Source organism: Melozone crissalis, unplaced genomic scaffold (assembly GCF_028551555.1).
Source record: "Melozone crissalis strain CALT ecotype California unplaced genomic scaffold, PUWL_Pcris_2 ptg000016l_1, whole genome shotgun sequence".
Lineage (NCBI taxonomy): Eukaryota > Metazoa > Chordata > Aves > Passeriformes > Passerellidae > Melozone > Melozone crissalis.
The window spans coordinates 11,263,263-11,283,145 of record NW_026535794.1 but is presented as its reverse complement, the minus strand read 5'-3'; the positions used below and the strand labels follow the sequence as shown (position 1 = coordinate 11,283,145).

General features: G+C 41.8%; 2 protein-coding genes across 3 annotated transcripts; one reads left to right on the top strand and one right to left on the bottom strand.

Annotated features, from left to right (window-relative positions):
- The first annotated feature begins 841 nt into the window (after nucleotides 1–841).
- On the top strand, nucleotides 842–6,587 carry IDI1 (isopentenyl-diphosphate delta isomerase 1). Of its 2 annotated transcripts, none has more exons than XM_054273281.1 (5): nucleotides 842–946; nucleotides 2,015–2,178; nucleotides 3,158–3,250; nucleotides 4,534–4,664; nucleotides 5,216–6,587. In XM_054273281.1, the coding sequence occupies exons 1-5, from the start codon at nucleotides 852–854 to the stop codon at nucleotides 5,531–5,533; spliced, it is 801 nt and encodes a 266-aa protein (XP_054129256.1). In that variant the 5' UTR covers nucleotides 842–851; the 3' UTR covers nucleotides 5,534–6,587. The 2 variants fall into 2 exon arrangements, with proteins under 2 accessions (XP_054129256.1, XP_054129257.1); XM_054273282.1 differs by lacking the exon at nucleotides 842–946 and adding an exon at nucleotides 1,104–1,124.
- A 1,647-nt stretch (nucleotides 6,588–8,234) lies between these two features.
- On the bottom strand, nucleotides 8,235–19,596 carry GTPBP4 (GTP binding protein 4). The gene is made up of 17 exons (XM_054273278.1): nucleotides 19,517–19,596; nucleotides 18,721–18,891; nucleotides 17,354–17,457; nucleotides 16,649–16,785; nucleotides 15,947–16,047; nucleotides 15,474–15,566; nucleotides 14,778–14,969; nucleotides 14,627–14,692; nucleotides 13,828–13,917; nucleotides 13,321–13,431; nucleotides 12,989–13,066; nucleotides 12,829–12,880; nucleotides 12,155–12,255; nucleotides 11,097–11,294; nucleotides 10,196–10,261; nucleotides 8,992–9,126; nucleotides 8,235–8,462 (listed from the first exon to the last, which is right to left on the bottom strand). Exons 1-17 carry the CDS (start codon nucleotides 19,562–19,564, stop codon nucleotides 8,310–8,312), a joined length of 1,896 nt encoding a protein of 631 aa, XP_054129253.1. The 5' UTR covers nucleotides 19,565–19,596; the 3' UTR covers nucleotides 8,235–8,309.
- Nucleotides 19,597–19,883: the final 287 nt, after the last annotated feature.

Below are 19,883 nucleotides of genomic sequence, written 5' to 3'. Positions count from 1 at the left end.
TAACCCTGACCACGTGTGTATATCACGTCCAACCCAACAGTGACAGCACAGGAGCTGCCTTCCACCAGCCGTGGCTCAGCGCCGGAGGGAGCCGGTGTTCATCCGAACCTCCTGAGCTCGAAGGATGCTACTGCGGATCAAAGAAAAGCATCCAGGATGAGATGTGCCAAACCCCCCCGGTACTCTGCAGTCCCGGGCTTATGACCGCCGCCTGGAGCGCTCCCAGAACCGAACAGAAATTCGGTGCTAGAAGTGTTTGCCACAAACACCGGCACATTTGTAGGAGCCGAGACTTGGGCACAGCCCTTCGGTTTTCGTGGGTGGGTGAAAAGACCATAAGCAGCGCGGAATGTTAGAGACATTCAAGTTTAGACATTGGAATGGGCTGCCCAGGGAGGCGGTGGAGTCACAGTCCCTGGAGGTGTTTAAGCAAAGTGTGGATGCGGCACTCAATGCCATGGTTGGCATGGTACTGTCCGGTCACAGGCTGGACTCGATGACCTCAGAGGTCCTTTACAGCCTCACTGATTCTGTGATTCCCGTCAGAAGCCAAAGGCTTCCCTCGCTCAGGAGCCCGACCCGGCCCCAGCTCTGACCCTCCCCGGTACCGACTGTGGGCACGGCTACACACCCCGCCCACCGCACCGCCCCGCGCCCATTGGCCAACTCGCCGCCGCTCCCTGTCTCTATTGGCCAGCGCCGCTCGGTGCTGTTTCGCGATTGGCCGCGGCCTCCGCCTCCCCCACCTGTCACTGCTGGTGCCGCCTCCCGCGCCGCAGTGGGGCGATCGGGCGATGCGGTGACGTCAGCGCCGGGCGGCGGCGCCATTGGCGGGCGGGTAGTGACGTGCGATGTGGCGCGCGCTGCTCCGGGCCCGGAGCGCGGCCCCTCGGAGCGGCCCCGGCGTGAGGGGAGAGCGGCGGGGGCCGAGCGCACGGACTGCGAGGTGAGCGGGGAACGGGGCAGGGAGAGCGGGGCACGGGAGAGCTGCCGGGCGGGCCCAGAGCGGCCACTCTGCCCTCAGTCCTGCCGAGGAGCCTCCAGAACGCTGCGTCCGGTTCTGGACTCCTCCGTGCCCGAGAGACGTGGGCCTCCCGGAGCGGCTCTGTCGGAAGGCAGCGAAGGTCATGAAGGGACTGGCGCATCTCCTGCCTGAGAAGGCTGGGTCTGTTCAGCCTTGAGGAGAGACAGCTGAGAGGAGACATCGTTAATATCTATAAATATCCGTGGGAGGGTGCCAAGGGGATGGTCCTCATTGCTGAGCAGTAAGGCAAGGGGCAGATGCACGGGAATTCACCTGAGCCTGAGGAAGGAATTCCTTTCCCTATTCCCTTGGAACAGGAGTCGGTGTGAGCCCCCGCCCCGGGGATGCTGCAGATCTGTCTGAAAGCGATCCCGTGTGCTCCGGGATGAGCCGGGCACAGCAGGGAGCTCCCCGGGTGACCCCTGTGGTCCCTTCAGCCTGGCCCGCTCTGGGATTTGCTTTGGGCTGCCGGGAGCAGCAGAGGCCTGGGCAGATCCCCGGGTGGCCCCTGTGGTCCCTTGGGCTGCCGGGAGCAGCAGAGGCTCGGGCAGGGCAGGTTTTGCTTTGGAGGTGCCTCGGGTTGAACCCCTGTTCCCGAGCCTTTAAAGACTGTGGAGAGGATAAATCCTCGTGTACGGGATGCCTGGCGTTATAAAGCAGCTGGTGCACGGCTTGAACTTTGGAACTGGAATTCCTGCCACTCACAGCCCATAAAAATGTTATGCTCAGCAGCATGGCTGTCCTGCAACAGCTGCTGCAAGGCCTTCCTGAGAAATAAAAGTGTTTCAAGCACCTGTCACGTGTTGCTATGGGGTTTGTATTGTGGGTAAGAAATTTCAGGAAGCTAAAAGCATATAAACCCTCTCAAAATAAAACTGGTGTGCAATTTACACCACATCAGAGAAACAAGACATTGGGTTATTTCTCCCACTGCCCAGAGTCTTATGGAGGGTTTTTTTTAGTGATTGACTCTTCATTGTCTGCCTTCAGTGGAACGTGTGCTACCATCAGGATGCCTGAAGTAAACACAGATCACCTGGATGAGCAGCAGGTGCAGCTCTTGGCAGAGATGTGCATCCTTATTGATGAAAATGACAATAAGATTGGAGCAGAGACCAAGAAAAACTGTCACTTGAATGAAAACATTGACAAAGGTATGGCTGCTTATCTCCTAATTGAACCATTAAGTTGATCAAATATTTTCAGAAGCATAGTCAGGGTTAAATTAAAGCCTTGATCTCAGGTGAGTGTTGGATCAAACCAGAGTAAGTGTCTCCTCATAGGCCCTTCCTCCTCAGCATAAATTATTTAATGTTAAAATTCTGCAGAATAGAGGAACACTCAATTAGAGGCAATTGCAAAGGAGAGAAATGTGTGATTGCACATACAAGCTTGATAAATATTTTAAATCACATTTTGAAGATAGAGCAGTATTTTTTCCTATTTTGGATACCTGGTTCTGTGTAGCTTTTTCTGAAGAATGCTGTTTGCTTCTTTGCTGAGTTCTTTTCAAGTAGGAAAGGATTTCATTTTAAAGTAGTTCACCCAGAGTTCTAATTCAAACACTGCTAATAGGAAAGGGTTTCACTGATTTTGGGTTGGTCAAATTCAGCAGTCTCTCCTGGTAGTGTGTGACCTCTTTTTATGTACTTAGGGAAAGCATCTTCCTGAAGAGTGAGGAATAACAGACCTAAAAGGTGAAGAAAACAGCAATTATACTGTTTTTAATGGAGCCTATTTTTGTTCTGCTTTTGCAATTCTTGAAGGGTCTTGAAATTCAGTTTTTTAGGAATTTGAGTCATCTCTTTTTGATTGTAATTTTATGGGTGCCAAGCTCTCTTTGGAAGCTTGCCCAAATGTGCACGTTCAGAATGGTGAACTGACTGAGTTTAGAAGAACTCTTCTGTTGCATTTTTATTCTAGGAACTCTTCTAATTCCATGTTTTGCATAAGCTGACTTAGAAACCTGAATAATAGCTCTTGAGTTATTGATGGAATCCCTGGTTTATAACATATTAATTTAAAATTGGATTATGTAAAAATGAGGCCATTATAAGCCCTTAACTGTCTTTATATACTTTTTTTCTCTTGTGTTAAATATCTCAGTTTTGTTGTTTGTTTTTTAATTTTTAGGTTTGCTGCACCGAGCTTTCAGTGTTTTCTTATTTAATACAGAAAATAAACTGCTGCTGCAGCAGAGGTCAAATGCAAAAATTACATTTCCAGGTTAGTGCTGAAACACTGTACTTATAGAAATTCTTTATTTAGATCAATGCTTTAAAAAAATACATCAATCCAATCCTGCACTGGACTCATTCTGAGGTTTTAGAATTTACTGCTTTGGAGAGGACATTCTTCCAGTACTTTTGGGAGTTCAAATTACCTTGTGGGTGAAGTAAGATAATGGGAAGGCTTGTGTATTGTTATATATATTCTTGGGAAGTGGTTATCCCTGACTTGTTTGGTCCTGTTGGTGCAAGGGCAGAGGGTGTGGTGTTCACCCCTCTGCTGCATGACATTTATGGGAGTTGAAGAAATGGCTCTGGTGGCTGTGCAGAGTGTCCCATTGCCCTGGTAAAGGCTGATGTGCAGCAGAGCCCTGGTGCCTGGCACATCTGTGGACCTTTGTGTTGTCTTAACAAACTCTTGTTTAACTCTGCCAGAAGTGAGGCCAGACCATGCAGTGCATGACTTGTGAACACTCCTGAACTGTCAAATGCAAATAGAGAGGCATAAAAATAAGGAGGGGATCAAATAGAAACAGCTCACATGAGGTGTGCTGGAGGGAGCATGAAGCTGTCTGTTGCAGAATTTTCAGTGGAAAACAAAATCAAGTGTTTCCAACTTGAGGAAGGAAGACCTTTTTCTTTTTCCCAAGGGAATGTTTACTTTAGAACTTGTTTCAACCTTTTGTCTATAAAAGTCAAGCTCAAAAGCATCTAAAATAAAGTTAGAATATCTACAAACCAAGCATCTAAAATAGAGTTAGAATATCTACAAACCATGTTTGAGCATTTTGACTGGTTAGCAGAGAAGGAAAAAGTTAAAAACAGAGTATAGATTGTTTGTCCTTTAAACACAGATATAAACTTTGTATTTCATTCTACTTACTGCCAGCTGTTCTTGAAGCTCTGGGAATATTTTCATTATTCTGTTACATATGAGCTCCCCAAAGTAATTTTAATTAGCATTTGAGAGATAAACAAGGCCTTTACAGACTGGCTCTCTAAGTAGATGTGTTGGGGATAAGAAGGCCTGTCCTCATGTGTATCAAACAGTAGCCTGCAAAGCAGTGCTTGGCAGAGGCAAATCCCGGTGCAAAATATGTAGAGGAAAATGAGAGATATCAATATCCCCTGTCTGTGACCCTTGTCTGCAAAACAGAAATGAAGCTGGGATGTGTTCAATAACTGGCCTTTGTCTCTGGGGGATTTTGGTGTTGTGGTTTTTTGGGGTTTTTTCCCAGGTCCTTATATGTGTCAAAACTGAAGTGATTGAACTTGTTGCAGATTGTTTTACCAACACTTGTTGCAGTCACCCTCTGAGCCACCCACAAGAACTGGAAGAAAATGATGCCCTTGGTGTTCGGAGAGCAGCGCAGAGACGGCTGAAGGCAGAGCTGGGAATTCCCATGGAGCAGGTAAAGAAAGGAGGGACAAACAGGAATTCTTGGCAGCACTTGCCAGCTTACAGACTGTGTGTGACAGGCAGAGTCAGCTTCAAACCAAAAATGAACTCATCTTGGGAGATGCAGAGAACTGAGTGAGCTTCCAGAGATCCCTGGAGGGCAGGGTTACACTTGGTCTGTCAGTACCTGGTTCTGACCTTGGTCTCAGGTTGTCAACTCTTTTCCTTGAGAGATGAGGGGTAGGTGCCAGTGTTTGTGTTCACCGGGGCTCAGTGAGTGTGCAATAAAGTCTGGTCAGCATTATTTAAAACATGCCATATAGGAGAAATACACTCCCAGTATTACAGGGTGAGTCTGGCTAGAGAAATGCTGTGCAATTCACACCATCAAACTGCTTTAAGGTTTTTTTTTTCCTAGCAATTCTTTGTGAAAAAGTGCATTGCAGTTGTACACTTGGGAACAAATAATTTCTAAGGAGGAGGATGATAGCTGATAAATTGTATTGCAATGCCCAGCAGTGCAGTTCTGGTCTGGCAGCACTTCTGACAAGTGTTTTTTTGTAGGTACCTCCAGAAGACATCTCTTACCTGACTCGAATTCACTACAAGGCCAAGTCTGATGGCATCTGGGGAGAACATGAGATAGACTATATCTTATTTGTGCAGAAGGATGTGACCCTGAATCCTGACCCCAACGAGATCCAGAGCTACTGCTACGTGACACAGAAAGAACTGAAACAGCTCCTGGACAAAGCTGCCAGGAATGAAGTTAAGATTACTCCGTGGTTCAAGCTGATAGCAGAGACCTTTCTCTTTAAGTGGTGGGATAACTTGAATAACTTGAACAAATTTGTTGAGCATGAAAAAATACACCGAATGTGAATAGCTGGGATAAAAGGTGCTGAAGGTAGCAGTGATGTGTTGTCTCATTAACACTGGGAAATCATGATGTACCTGCAGAGCATTGCTCCACATGGAGGCTGTTTAATTCATACAGAGGTCATGGCCAATGTTTTTTCTTCTGTCTTTGTCACCTCTTCCCCCTCACCCTTGGTTCTGTTAAGATCTCATGTAAAATGGGTAACAGTAGCATGAAACCCCTGGGTTCCTCCTCCAGTGCCTGGTGAAAGATCCTCAGCCTGTGTGCCCTGCACACCTGGGAGGGAGCCAGGCACCTCCTGCCCAGCTCAGGCAGGAGGGCTGGGCTGTTCCCATTGAACTCAGCCACACATTAAATAATGATTACACATGACTGTGGGCTCTGCTGTGATGTTGAGACCAACTGCCAGAAGGAAAAAGCAATTCAAAGTAATCAGGATTATTTTTAATTGCAGAAAGCAAATCTCTTCAGCTACTGTACTCTATAATTAAGCAAACCCATAAAAGCTTAAGTAATTGGATTGCCTGTGTGGAGTAAGTCTGACTTTGAAGTGCTAACAAATGTGTTAAAGCTTTAGATAATAAACACTGTTTGGGGGTTTTCCCCCCACCAGGCTTTTCTGATTATTTGATGGTTGAGTACTGGACATCTCAAATTTTTTAAAAAGATGTTAATTACAGCAAATGTAAGTGGTACCTGTCTAATGTCAGTACTCTGGCTTTGGAGACAGGATGTGCACTAAATGGCTCTTCTCCATTTTCAGAAAACAAGGCATTTTAATACAAGGGCTTTTCTTTTCCTGTAATAGTCATTCCCAGATAACTCAAACCCCCTGAATCCCACAATTCAAGACTTAACATTTGTGGGCTTACACTGGGTCTTGATGTCAGTTAATTAGAAATTGTACAAGAGTACCAGAGCTAATCCCTTTTGATCTTGCAGTCAATAGTAACTTAGGAGGCTTTTTCAGTAAGACAGATACTGAACGGTGCTTCAATTTTAATTATAGACTGGGGGAAAGGAGGGTCTTCAAAAAAGTGTGATTTCTTCTGTTAGCACACTACTCAAACTAGTTTTTAAGTTCTCCCAGAGCCTGATGAAATAGGATGTCATGCAATTTATCATTAAAAGTAAACATGGTTGTAATGATCCTGTGTCTGGATTTGGGGTAAAATTAACTTTTCCCATGGTCAAGGTTTCTCTTTTTCATCCCTGTTGTGACTGCAGCACTGAAGCTTCCATGTACCAGCACCTCCAGTGGTTCAAGGATTTAGAGCTAAGTTTGTTGTGTATGAGCCAGAACTGATGAATTGTTTCAAAGGAAATATTATCAGGTGAGGGAGCAGTGATGGGATGTAGCAGCTATGTTGAATTCAGTGCAATCTGCCATGATAGCCAGCTGTAGGCAATGGAGAAGTTCTCAAATACTTTTTAAATCTAACTTTATAATTAAACCACCTTGCCTAAACCCTTGGACTGTTGTTTTCTTTCCAGATGTGAAGCCACATGGAGAATAATCTCTGTCATGCAGTGCTCTGCCCATTAAACACCAGTGAAGCAGCATGATGTGGGCAGGGCAGCAGGGCACAGATCTATGGAAAAAAGTTCTGTTTTTCTAGTTGAGCTTGGAGCAAAAGCTGGCAAAACAGATCCTGAAGTAGAAGCCCTGTGCATACAGAAGCTGAAAGAAAACTTTTGTTTAACAGTTCTTAAAGCCCCTCAGTTTTTCTTGGCATCGGTCTTTGCAGGATTACAGAATGCTTTAATTCTGGATGTGTTACACAAAGTAGATGAGAGCAGCTCCATGAATTTACACATGCTGCAAAATCTGACATCTGAGCAGTCACTGGCTGTATTTCAAAAAGTAGTGATGTGAGGGCTCTTTCTTCCTCCTTATTTTTTGGGGGGCATGCATTAATTTTTAACATGGATTTGAAATGTACTGTTCAAGCAACACATTTATAATGCATATTTTTACAAACCTCTATGTAATCATTGAACAAGTAGGGACAAAAAGAAAATATTTCCCATTTGACAATGTATTTTGCCTTGAGCAGATACAGAATTTTGTCTATCAGGTCCCAAAGAGAAAATGTCTTGCTAAACCGAGGATGAGAGCAGCATGTGCTTGGCACAAAATTTCAGTCTGATCCTTTTTCTCTACATATCTGAAATATTAATCTGAAATATTCAGGGTTGTAAGGTGTAACCTTCCCATTACAGGTGGCAGGTCAGTACTAGAACTGCAGTTTCTCCTCCAGTGCCCCTGTAGCTCAGTGAAGTGGCAGCATTGCTCCTGTGCTTCAGTGCACAAACACAAACTTTGTATAGATCTTGATGCTGTTACTTCCCCCCGTTTCAGCCTTCACCAGTGCCATAAACTCATCACAAAGGATTATCTGCATGCAGCAATCTAAACCTTACTGAACCCAGGGATTTTTTATAATGGTAGTTTAACAAAGTGTTCACAATTCTAGACTTAACCTCATTTAAATTAGGTTTGTATAGAAACACTTTACTGATAGATGAAAGTCAGGAATAAGAATATGGAAGAAAGTATTTTTATGGGTTTATAAATGGTTTCTGCCACCAGAATTGGGAAATTTCAAGATATTGAAAACTGAGCTTGAAGTATCTTAACCATGAACATAAAACACACACTTAAACACCAAGTATTACCAAAAAGGATGACAGGACTAGAAATTAGTTTTAATAAATTTAATTTTGATTTTAAATTGGATTTTTTGATTAGTTTTTAATCTTGATTCAGAAGACTGCTTATCTTCTCTGTGTTTTGCCAGATTTCCTCTTCCCAGTCAGCAGATGTCTTGGCTTCAAGTTGAATATGTGCCTGTCTGCCTCTCCTTTCCTGCCCAGGCGATTCATTTTCTTTTGAGCTTTCTTTGCCATGATCTTGACCTTCTTCACCATCTATTTTAAAACAAACAAGCAAACATGCAGAGTAACTTCCTCAATAAATCAGGGAACAAGTTTTAAGAAAACCCACACCTTTAAGAAAACCCACTGAGCTGGATGGTTTCATCAAGGACATTAACACCAACTCTAGAGCGTTATCACTGTGACACTAAAAGTGACACTACCCCTCCTTAGCAAAACTTTACAGTGCACTAGCACAGGATCATGCTGTGCCTGGAATTCCTCACTTACTACAGGTGGAACCACAGTTTGCAGAATTCTTCCTTCAGATTTGTATTTAGAGACTAAAGAATTAAAATGTTCATCCTTGGTCCATATTATTATAGATAATAATGGTCTATGTTATTTGTGAGAAGGAAGTAGGGAAACAGAGTCCAAATGAAAAGATGATGGAGCTGCAGGGAGACCAAGCACAAACTCTGGACAAACACAGCCAGCCAACTCTGAATTTCCCCAGGAGCTGCTCTAGGTGTAACCATGCTGGTAGAGCTGCCCAGCAGGTGAGAACAGGTGAATAACAAACCTTCTCATCCCGCAGGCCGGACACGTCCCGCGGCGTGCGAGAGCAGCTGCGGCTGCGCGACACCGACCGCGGCGTCTCCGACTCATCGCGCTTGCGCTTCCTCGTGGCGCTGCGCGACCTCCTCACGTAATGGGCCTGAAATTGAAAACATCATCTAAGCCTAAAGCCAGAAACAATCAGTTAATTTCTAGTCAGAGTCATAGGAAATACAGGAAGTGGATTGCTGTGATAAATTATATTGGTTATTCCATAGTAATGTAAAGATCTTGACAGATATTGGTCACTGTCTCTCTGTCCTACAGGAACATTCACATTTCATTTAGCTTTTTTCCTCCACAATTACTAACTGGCTTTTTTCTTTGGGTGGAGTAGACTCGTAACTAATCAATAAAAAGATACAAATTAATGGAGAGCAACACTTAAGTAATTTTGCAACAGCAAAATAGCAATGACGAAGCCTACCCTGATTAATGTCCTGTGCACTGGGCATAGCCCTAAAGAATTTCAGTCATAAAGACTGATCATGTATAGCATAAGTATTACATTTCTACATTGCTCCTACATCAACATGGCACAGCAGCTCTGAGAACCATAAATGCTTGCTTCAGATGAGTAATGTTGACAGCTCTTGTTTCCTACCTCCTTGTTTAGCTAAAGAATTAGAGATCTCAAGATCCAGGGAGCTGTAATACTGCTGGATTTGCTGTACAAAATGTTTTCGGTTTTTTTCATTTATGTTAAAATTTCTCCTGGAGGCCAGTCTCTGATGAAGTACTTTATCTGCCTTACATTTAAAGATGCCAGCTGCCCTCAAAAACTTCAATTACAGCTCATGGAATTAATGAACTATAAAAAGATAGGCCTGATCTGTTGCTATTACTATTTCTGACATACTAGAGTCTCATCCAACAAAGCAGACTTGAAAATTAAGAAGTATGCTTAGCTAAGCCTCTTCTTGAATCCCACACAAATTCCAAGAAAGCAGTGCACATTCTTGATAAATGTTAGTTTTTCAGCTTATACAACCTGTTTTGATCTCATTACTCATAAAATTCCAGTAGCAACTGCCTCATCTGCAGTTCCTAATTCATCCTTAATAGAACCCACCTCTCTCTTGTGCCAGCTTTAAAAAGCATTTCAACTGTGCTCAAAGAAATCTAAGTCTCTTTTAAACAAGTATTATGTTCAATGAGCAAAAACTTACATCATCTTTATTAGTCATGTCAAGTCCAAGATCAGTCATTTCTTTCTCTAACACCTTCCTCTGGACCTGTAAAAACACAGTTAAGAAAACACAGTTCTTTTAAAAAAATCCTTCCACCTTACTTTTTGTCTCAATATACCACCACAAGTCATTATATTCACTTTATATTTCTGGCTTTATCACATCCACACACAGGTCATTGATGTCCTACCTTCACATTTCATTTTCTGCACCCATAAATTCTGCTTCACAGGACTCCAGTGGCCCAACATTTCCCAAAGATCATATAATTAGTTTGCCTTTTTGGGGGGAAGCTGACAAGGAGAGCCAGTTTGGTCAAAAATGTTTCCTTTTCTCCCAAAAGGCACACACTCTGAGAAGGTAAGAGATCCTGGGGGCAACAGCAGCTAGATTCATTTTCTCAAATGTCCAGTTATCAGTTAATTACTTTGCAATTGTCCTGGACTGGTCAGAAGAGACTCTGCCACCAGATACAGTGATTACCTGGCTACTAAAGACACACATCACCTTTTCCAGAACAAATTTTAAATTACTGTGATTTTAAGTAATTATCTAATTCTTAGCATTATTTGAATTTTAAGCAAACAGACAATATACAATGAAACAACCCACTTAAACAAACTGAATCACATTATTAAAAACCTTTTCTGCAATACATATGGAGTTTTACACAAGGCTCACTTATGTGACACACAAAAAAAGGGTTACTATCCCTCCTCAGCTAAGCAGTGACCAGAACTCTTGGGAGAACAGAAGGGCCAAGTATGAGCAAAAGGCATCAGTTCCACTATCCAACAGTGATACAAGCTTTTATGATGCTGTTACATAACAGCAAGATTTTTTACAGAACGTGTTTTTACAGAACAGGTTCTACACTCACCTTTTTAGCTGTTCTGGGCATCCTTGGACCATGAACATCTTTTTCCTTTGACTGCAGGATTTTCAGTTTCTTCTTTTCTCGGATCTTCCTTGCCAATTGTCTGATTTCCATCATTTCTTCATCTTCACTTTCTGGTTCACTGTCATATTCTCCAGCAGCTTCTCTCAGTTCTTCTTCTTTCTCCAATTCTTCCAGTTTCTTAGATTTTGAAGAGGTAAAATGAAGATCAGATCCTTGACTTACAATCCTCACCATCACATTTGTACATGGTCCTGGGCCACGACAGCACACAGGCCCTTCAAAGAAGGAACTACTTTGCCTGATAACCACACAAATGGGGCTGGGGACAGAGATCACTGTGAACCCATGGACACACTGCTGTGCAGACTCACTCCATCACTCCACATCAACACTTGGATAAATTTGTGTGGCTGCCCAAAGCTGCCCAGGGTGTGAAAGCAGCTGTACTGCCCTGTGAGCTGTGCTTGCTGTGCCATTTCTGGAAACAGACTGAAAAACCCTTTTCTTCTGACATTCAACATGAGTCCAGGACACCAGCAGTTCACAGGAACCCAGCTGCATAATTGGTAGGCTCCATGGGCTGCACTCATCCCTCCTCCTTAACAACCAGCAGGAAATCCAAACAGTGATTGTTATTAGCTAAAAATCTTACAAATTGAGCATTCAGTCCATTTCCTCCATAGACATAAATCTGAAGGATGAATTTCATATTATTAAAAATACATAAAGTTTGACAGCTACATTCCTGTAGCTGTAGTGAAAGAACAAAGAAATATAACTTCTAGTGCAAACCTCGTATTTTAGAATGGAACAGATAAGATCACCATAATTCTGACAAGGTGAAGCAATTTTCCATTCTTCTGAAATTCTGTCCTTTATCATTCAAAAACTAGTACATTTTCCCATGACAATTGCAGACAATGCAAAAAAGAACAGGTTCTCATGATACATTGTTTTTAATCTACAAATGGTAATTGACATTAAACAAATGAGATAAAGAGGAAAGAAAAGTGTAAAGCAAAAAATGGAAAACTCACTCTCATTATATCAGGATCAATGTAGTCAAGTATATTATGGCCTTCCCATATCTCTGGAATCTTATCATATTTCTCAGATGAATTCATTAAGTCCCAGTATTCTTAAAAATACAACAAAAGTTGATAAAGAGACAAAAATTAATTTCAAAGAATGTTCCCTGACAAAAAACAACTCAGAACACACACACAAAAGAAGTGCCCTACTCCTAAGAATTTGGCAGCACCTCAGCTACATTCAAATATTTCTGATCTCCATCCTACTGCCAAAGATTGCTCAGTTATGGCATGACCCACTGCCCCAAGACACACCAGGCAACAAAAACCCAGCTGAAACACAACACATGCAGTTCTCTCTCATATTGATACTTTCTTAACAAAGAGAGCATCAGAAATTATTTAAATACTATAATACAGAATGGAAAGAAAAAATCACTTGAATCATCAGAGCAGCTGTTTCATGTCTGTGACTCCAAAATGGGAAACAGCTGAGTAACACCACAAAACGCATCAGTAAAGATCTCCAGTTCTGGAACAGAAGGATAGTGTGCAATGAAATGGTGCCACTGGCAACTAGCTGAAAGGAGTCAGGTTTAGGTATTCCCCTTAAGGCTGAATAGCCACACTTTACTGTTTAGCAATAATAATGGTAATACCAATTCTTATCTAATACTTACTCTGCAGATCCAAAATATAATCATCTCCCATTTCAAGTTCAATATCTCTCTCCTGCAAAGACATATATGGCTTTAGATACCATTTAATTTAGAAGCTATGGACTAACACAGCAAATTAAAAATCCAGCTGCTGATTTCCTGATTTAGAGATGCCACTTACCAATTTCCTCTTGGGAGTGTCCACTTCCATGCGTTTCTTACGAGCTACTACTCCTTCAGGTATAAAAGGCAGTCGCTCCTGGAACAAATCCACCCCAAAAACAAAAGAAAAAGCTCACATCAATTTTTTTACACTGCTATAAATCACCAGCTGCACTGTAATGTATTTCTGAAGAATACAAAATCCCAAGCTCCCAGCAGGAAAGGCACTTACAAACAATAGATTAGAAAACTTCATCATATGAATCTGTTTGCAGATTAACAATGACAGAATTCTTATCCTATTTAAGAAGTATTGGGAAATACAATAAATAGTGTAAACATGTAGCCTACCTTGTTATCTCTCTTGGTTGGCATGGCCAAGTGTAATCTATTCAGTACTTCATTCACTTTGTTTCCTTTCATTTTAGTATCAACACGATGGGCCAACAGTCTGTCACAGGCCTGAGAGGGCACATGGCAAGGTAAGGTGAGAAACAAAGACTTTCAGACACAGCAAATGACACTGCAGCCATTCAGTCCCAGGTATCTGGCTCCACATCTTACTCTCTTTGTGTCTTATACCTCTAACTCTCAAGAAAGCATCAAATTATTCTATATTAAAAGCATCCTGAGAAGATGCATATGCAGATATGTATTTTTTTAATAGGACTCGGAAAAAAATCACAATTAAAAAAAATTATTACAATATTATTTTCCACTTTCACCCAAGCTCACTGAAGCACAAGGAAAACATTTTTGAAGTTTATCACTATAATGCAGTCTAACTGAAATTGAACTCATGAAGTGAAGCAAGATGTTAGCTGTTCATTTGGGATGAAACTAACAGAATGCACCTACCTCTGTTTTAACTTGGATTACACCTTCTTCAGTTAGTGTACTTGTCTCTATTACAGAAAATCCTTCTGCTTCAAAAGCTTCAAATATTTTCTAAAATTGAAAAATTAACCCAAATAATGACATCCTATGCATTTCTTAATATACTACAATACATAAAGACCAGAAATCTTAACCCAGTATCAATACCTACAAAGCATTACTATTTTATTAGAAGGTGTTTCTAAAAAAATGACAGGAAGTTTACAATTATAGTTCTATTTAATTTCTTTATTATTTTATAAGCAAATAACTACTTTTTAAAAGTAGTTATAATAAATAAATAAATGACCCATAAGGAAAGAAGAAAAAAAGAGTGAGAGAAACACAAATTCTATGTGCTTTAGCCTGTAGATATAATTGAATTAAGCCTGCAGGACCTTTTATTATAACTGTTCAGCAAGACCTCTGACTCTAGTGCTCACTGTGCCTGTCACTGAAAGGATTATTGAGTAAAGCTATTGTCTAACTTCCAATTAAGGTAGTAACTGAAAGTTCTCACACCATCAGAGATTTCTGAAACTATTAAGAACCTGTCTTCCATTTAGCATTTACAATATTCAGGTAAGGACTACATTAGACAGTACTAAAGAAAGATGGGGTTGAGACCTGCAAAGCTACCTCCCACTGCACAATTTGAGCAGCTCAATAGAGGAATGATCATGTACAAGATTTTGCCCAATAAAAATTATAACCATCCACAATGCACACACAGTATTTTTGTAAACATCAGAAGACAAAGAGGTGAGAGAAGTATCCTAACCTGGCTCTCTTCAGGAAGTTCTGAAATCCTCTTCACATCGCATTTGTTTGCAACGATTATAAGTGGCTGATAAAAAGGCAAAAAAAAATCTTAATTCAAGTTACCATGTTATAAACCCCAGGGGTTTGTTAATAATGTGAACAAAACTCACCTTGTTAGCAAACAATGGCTTAATATTTCTGAAGAGCTCCACCTGCTCCTCCAGGCTGTGCCCACACTGCTCAGACACATCCATGACGTAGAGCACGGCCGCACGCAGATGTGCCAGGGCAGTGATAGCCTGCATCTCAATGGTGTTCCTGTCCTCCAGGGGGTGATCCAAAATACCAGGAGTGTCCACCACCTAAAATTAACATCATTCAGCCAGGTGTTACCGATCAGCTGTTGCAGAACATGTTTGATTGTTCATCTATATTGTCTTTTTGAAGGTAGAGACAGTTTTTCCTTTCTGTCACAAATAGAACTGTGAGCTCTGCCAAACTGAGAATGTGAAAATGTAGAAATGGAAGAAGAATGAGGTTTCATAACCAACACTCCAAGTGTTGCAAAGGAAGGGAAAATTCTGTCCCTACCCAGCCCAGAATTTGAGAATGATAAAAAGTGATCTGGCATTAGTCAATAATTCCATTTCCCATCTTCCCTCCAACAGAACACAGACCCATGCATGTACATTTTTAGAACAAGTTTTGACTGCTGCTCTCACTTGGCACACTGCACCTTGCACAGCAGCTGTCAGACACAGCCTGTCTGATCAAGACAGAAAAATGCAGCTCCCATGGCAAAAAGGCAAATCAGGCTATAACCAGCTCACTCTTTCAAGGAACTGCAAAATAGTAACAGTTCTTACCTGCCAACGTAGATACTTATAATCCATATGTCCCACAAAGAGAGATTTCGTGGTAAAGGCATAAGGCTGCACTTCTACATCTGCTCTTGTAACCTTAAAACAAGATTTAGTCACACACATTTATTTAAAAATTCTTGAAGTTGAAAGCAGTATATTCTAATTATAATACACTTTCTTTGCTACAGGGAAAAAAAAAGCTAAAAATTGTTTTTTCTAGCTTCTCTGCAAGTATTTGTCTATCAGAAAATATGCTAATGGGATGCTATTTTGGAAAAGATAAGGATTTTTAAGAGTGATATCTATCAAAACTTTCCATTTATTCCTCCGGGAATTTAATTCAACATCTACTCACACATTTGAACTTGCTACTGCTCACATGAGACTCTGCCACAACTATATCAAATTGTTTAAAACTTATCTTATTTGAATTAAATTGTATCTCAATATTATCTATAGAAAAACCACACACATACCTTATTTATAAAGCTGGATTTCCCAACATTTGGGTAGCCACACAGCAGAAGAGTTCGTGTATTGGGATCAATGGTCGGCAAACGAGACAAATGCTGTCGCACTGAAATGTGAAAAAGATTTTTTAAGTATCTCTGATAATTTAAGTTTTACTGAGATGGAATAACTACACATATGCTGAATTGTTTACCTAAAAATTAGTAACATTTCTGATATATGATCATTTATGAAAGTATGTAATAATTTGCAGACTTCACAAGTATCTACATACGACAAATACAAAATTTAAGAAATATCTGAAATAGATGAAGACCACTGCCTTACAGCTAGAATGACTCCACCAAGTCAGGCAACGTAACCTGAAGGACTAACAAATCTGAAGTAAGGAGTAATGTCTGCAAAATCTTTAGCAACATTTTTCACATACATGTTAGTGAAAAGAAGGGTAAGTAAAAGCCTGCCTGTGACTTTTAAACAAAGAAAAAGTTTTATCACTGTTAGTAATACCATAAAATTTAATAAATATTCAAAGAGAAAACTATTTTGTTGAAAAATAAACACTAAGCATTTGGGGATTTTTAAAACCGTTCCTGTGTTTCCTGGACCTGCAAGCTGTACTAAATATATTCTTCTAACTGCTACTAAGCCTAATAAATTTTATAGCCAATTCAGGTGCCTTTTTTCAGCCTGGATGTAACACCCACCTTGCTCCAAATACTCCAGGCTCTGTTTCTGTCTCTTGATGATGGTGCACATGCGGCCCAGGGCGGCGCGTTTGAGCTGCTTGCAGCGGTACAGGGAGTCGCCGTACTTCATCAGCCTCACGTAGTCCTTGGCCACACTGCGGGCACAGGGAGCACAGATCAGCCACAATGCCCCAGGTATGGGTAAAACAGAGAAATGAGATGAGCACAGGTCAGCCACAATGCCCCAGGTATGGGTAAAACAGAGAAATGAGATGAGCACAGCTCAGCTGTAGCCATGATATTTTCTGAAAAGTCCTTCCCTTAGGATTTTTCCTCCTGAGAAGCTGAGACGCCTCAGGAACAAAATGTAAACAATGGTTATCTGCTGCTGTGGAATGCAACAGGTGGGTCTGTGATTGGTCTCATGTGATTGTTTCTAATGAATGGCCAATCACAGTCAGCTGGCCCGGACTCTCTGAGCCACAAGCCTTTGTTATTCATTCTTTCTTCTTCTATTCTCAGCTAGCCTTCTGATGAAATCCTTTCTTCTATTCTTTTAGTATAGTTTTAATACAACATATATCATAGAATAATAAATCAGCCTTCTGAAACATGGAGTCAGATCCTGGTCTCTTCCCTCAACCTGAGACTCCTGTGAACACGGTCGCAGTCAGCCACAATCCCCCACACACAGGCAAAACCAGAGAAATCAACAGCCCTTACTTGTCAATCAGGTTCTTGGCAATATTGATCTGCCCCAAAGCCAGCTTGTAGTGGTCTTTGTCATACAGGACATTCATCAGGTCCGCGTAGAAAGGATGAATATCCTAAAACAAAAGCAGAATTTTTTGTTAAGTTAATAGCAGAAAGCTTAAAAGGCAGTTAAAAAAGCAGTTAAAAGCAGTTTTGTTAAGTTAAAAGCAGAATCTGATGTTAAGTCTCCTATTTTCTTACTCTAAGATGACTATTTCTTCTTCAATGTAAGTTCTTCAATATAACTTCTTCAATGTAAGTTTTTTTTTTTTCTCCACAACAATGGACAGGAGAACAAATGACACTAAAAGCCAAACAATTTTCATTACTATCTTATGTAAGAAAAATAATCTGTTTGGTCATTAAGTGCATGAATCTTAATTGCTCTGAATTTCTTTTGCAAACACATCTTTGACTTATTCACACAGAGTTTCCAGTTGATCTTCTGATTTCTAAAATACTTCATATTACAACTTTGAAGTCTTTTTTTAAGTAAAAAATTGCAAGAAGCCAACAGAAATCTCTAAATGGAAATTCATATTATAGCAGAAACACAGTAGTACCATTAATTCCTTTCTTTTCTGAGTGCTACAATACATTCTATACAAGCCTGGACAAAAAATGGTTTTTTTAATGCCCAAATAAATCCTTAAATCTTTAAGTTTTCAAGGAAATGGCATCTCTGGTAAAAATCTTTTATGTAGAGTATTTCTGCTAGTTATGTATTTACCTGAAGAAATTTCGTCACGTGATGTTAAAAAAAACCACAGAAGATATTTCTGTGAATTCTGGAGCAACACTCCAGATATGAAATTATCAAGAAAAACAATTTAACAGGTGAATAATTTCAATCTGTGCAGAAAACTGCACATAAAAAAGTCCCACTGGGTACATGCATAGAGTTGCAGTTGTTGGAAGTTAACACTGTGTTTCTAACCCCACCCTTTATGGGGTCAAGGACAACAGTTACATTGTCAAATTAACTCCTGAAGATGGAAAGCAATTTGATATATTATATTTCTTGGTATTTCCTTGGGAAGATTAAACATAAGCAGAATTTCCATATGCACACACAAAGAAGAAATACGCAGACGTAATATGCTCAAAACCCCCACATTTTGTCTTAATTTAAAAGCAACTTCTGGCAAACATATCTGATCAGCTAAAAATTGTAAATTCCAGCCTTTAATGACCATCCACGGGCACAACTTAACTTCTGCTCTTCATAGGAACATACAACTTTTGCAGTACAGGTTTTGCCACTACTCACAGTAAAATCTACTTGAAATCAGCCAAATTGTCTACACAGAGAAATCAGCAAATGAGAAAACACTTACATCTAACTTTGGGAAATCTGTTAAGATCTGAGTGAGTCTGTCATGGTAATTTTGCTGAGTAAATTTGACTTTTCGCATATAAAAATGTCGAATCCGGTGGATTTGGTAATGTTTGTGAATGACAGTTGGGGTCTTTCGCTGAGTCTTTGACAATGTCAAGTCTATGAAGTCCTGCAATCGAGGAAACATGATTAGTTACACAAAATGTCAAGTTCTTGTAAAGGCAACAATTTTATTTTGGAGGAGGAGCATGCTGACGAGTTAAGTACATCCACAGTGGGACAGGCATGTTTTAGGGCAGGCAGGAATACGAAGTTTGCACATTCCCTGTCCAGTTTCTATTGCAATGGACCGCAGCCCGGCCAGTCCGAGCCCTGCCGGAGCTCCCCTCACCGTGCTTAAAACCCCGTTTTCCGACTAGAAAAAGACTTTATTTTCAAGCAAGACAGTGTGATGAGTTTCGGTATGAGGCAAGTTTGGAAAAGAAGAGGGATTTTTGCGGGACATCCCCGCAGGGAGAAGCGCGGCCTCAGGATCGCTGCTCAGGATCCTGACAGGACCCCCCCGACACTGTACATGGCACGTGCCGCCGGGCGCAGCAGCACCAGCCCGGGCGAGTCCACGGCTCCCGCGGGAGGGGGAGCAGGCGAACCCGACACCACGCCGGCACCGCGGAAGGGGCAGGAGGGCAGCGCGGTCCTCGGAAGGCGCCGAGCGGGAGGAACGGGAGGGACGGCCCAGTGCGGAAGGCACTGAGGGCAGGGGTCAGGGCAGGAGCAGGGGAGCGCGGCCGTACCTTGGCAGACGGAACCACCGTGATCTTCTTGAAGTTGTAGAGCGCCATGGCCACCGCCACCGCCGCGCCACGCGCCGGAAAGGGAGCGCGCCCGGAGCTCTCGCGAGAGCTGCGCGCGTCCGGCCAGTGCGGACCGGGAGAGGGAGGGACAGGGAGAGAGGGAGGGACAAGGAGGGAGAGAGGGGCCGGCGCTTGAGGTTGAGTCTGGGTCTTGCCAGAGAAGCATTTGATCGCCAGCAGGGTTGTGGCAATGGCTCCCTGATGTGATGATTCAGGGCAGACATGGCTTGAGCCCCGTAGGGCCGAGAAAGCAAAACGCAGCCTCAGCCTGTTGAGCACTGAGTAAAGGCTGATCTCCATTAGCACG

Bases quoted from the DNA above. Each gene is read 5' to 3' on its own strand.
- IDI1 (XM_054273281.1), top strand. From the start codon at position 852: ATGTGGCGCGCGCTGCTCCGGGCCCGGAGCGCGGCCCCTCGGAGCGGC. The intron at 947-2,014 runs GTGAGCGGGGAA...GTCTGCCTTCAG, and splicing joins CCGAGCGCACGGACTGCGAG to TGGAACGTGTGCTACCATCA. The intron at 3,251-4,533 runs GTTAGTGCTGAA...AACTTGTTGCAG, and splicing joins TGCAAAAATTACATTTCCAG to ATTGTTTTACCAACACTTGT.
- GTPBP4 (XM_054273278.1), bottom strand. From the start codon at position 19,564: ATGGCGCTCTACAACTTCAAGAAGATCACGGTGGTTCCGTCTGCCAAG. The intron at 13,918-14,626 runs GTTAGGATACTT...TTTCAATTTTAG, and splicing joins AACTTCCTGAAGAGAGCCAG to AAAATATTTGAAGCTTTTGA. The intron at 12,881-12,988 runs GTAAGTGGCATC...ATGTCTTTGCAG, and splicing joins ACACTCCCAAGAGGAAATTG to GAGAGAGATATTGAACTTGA.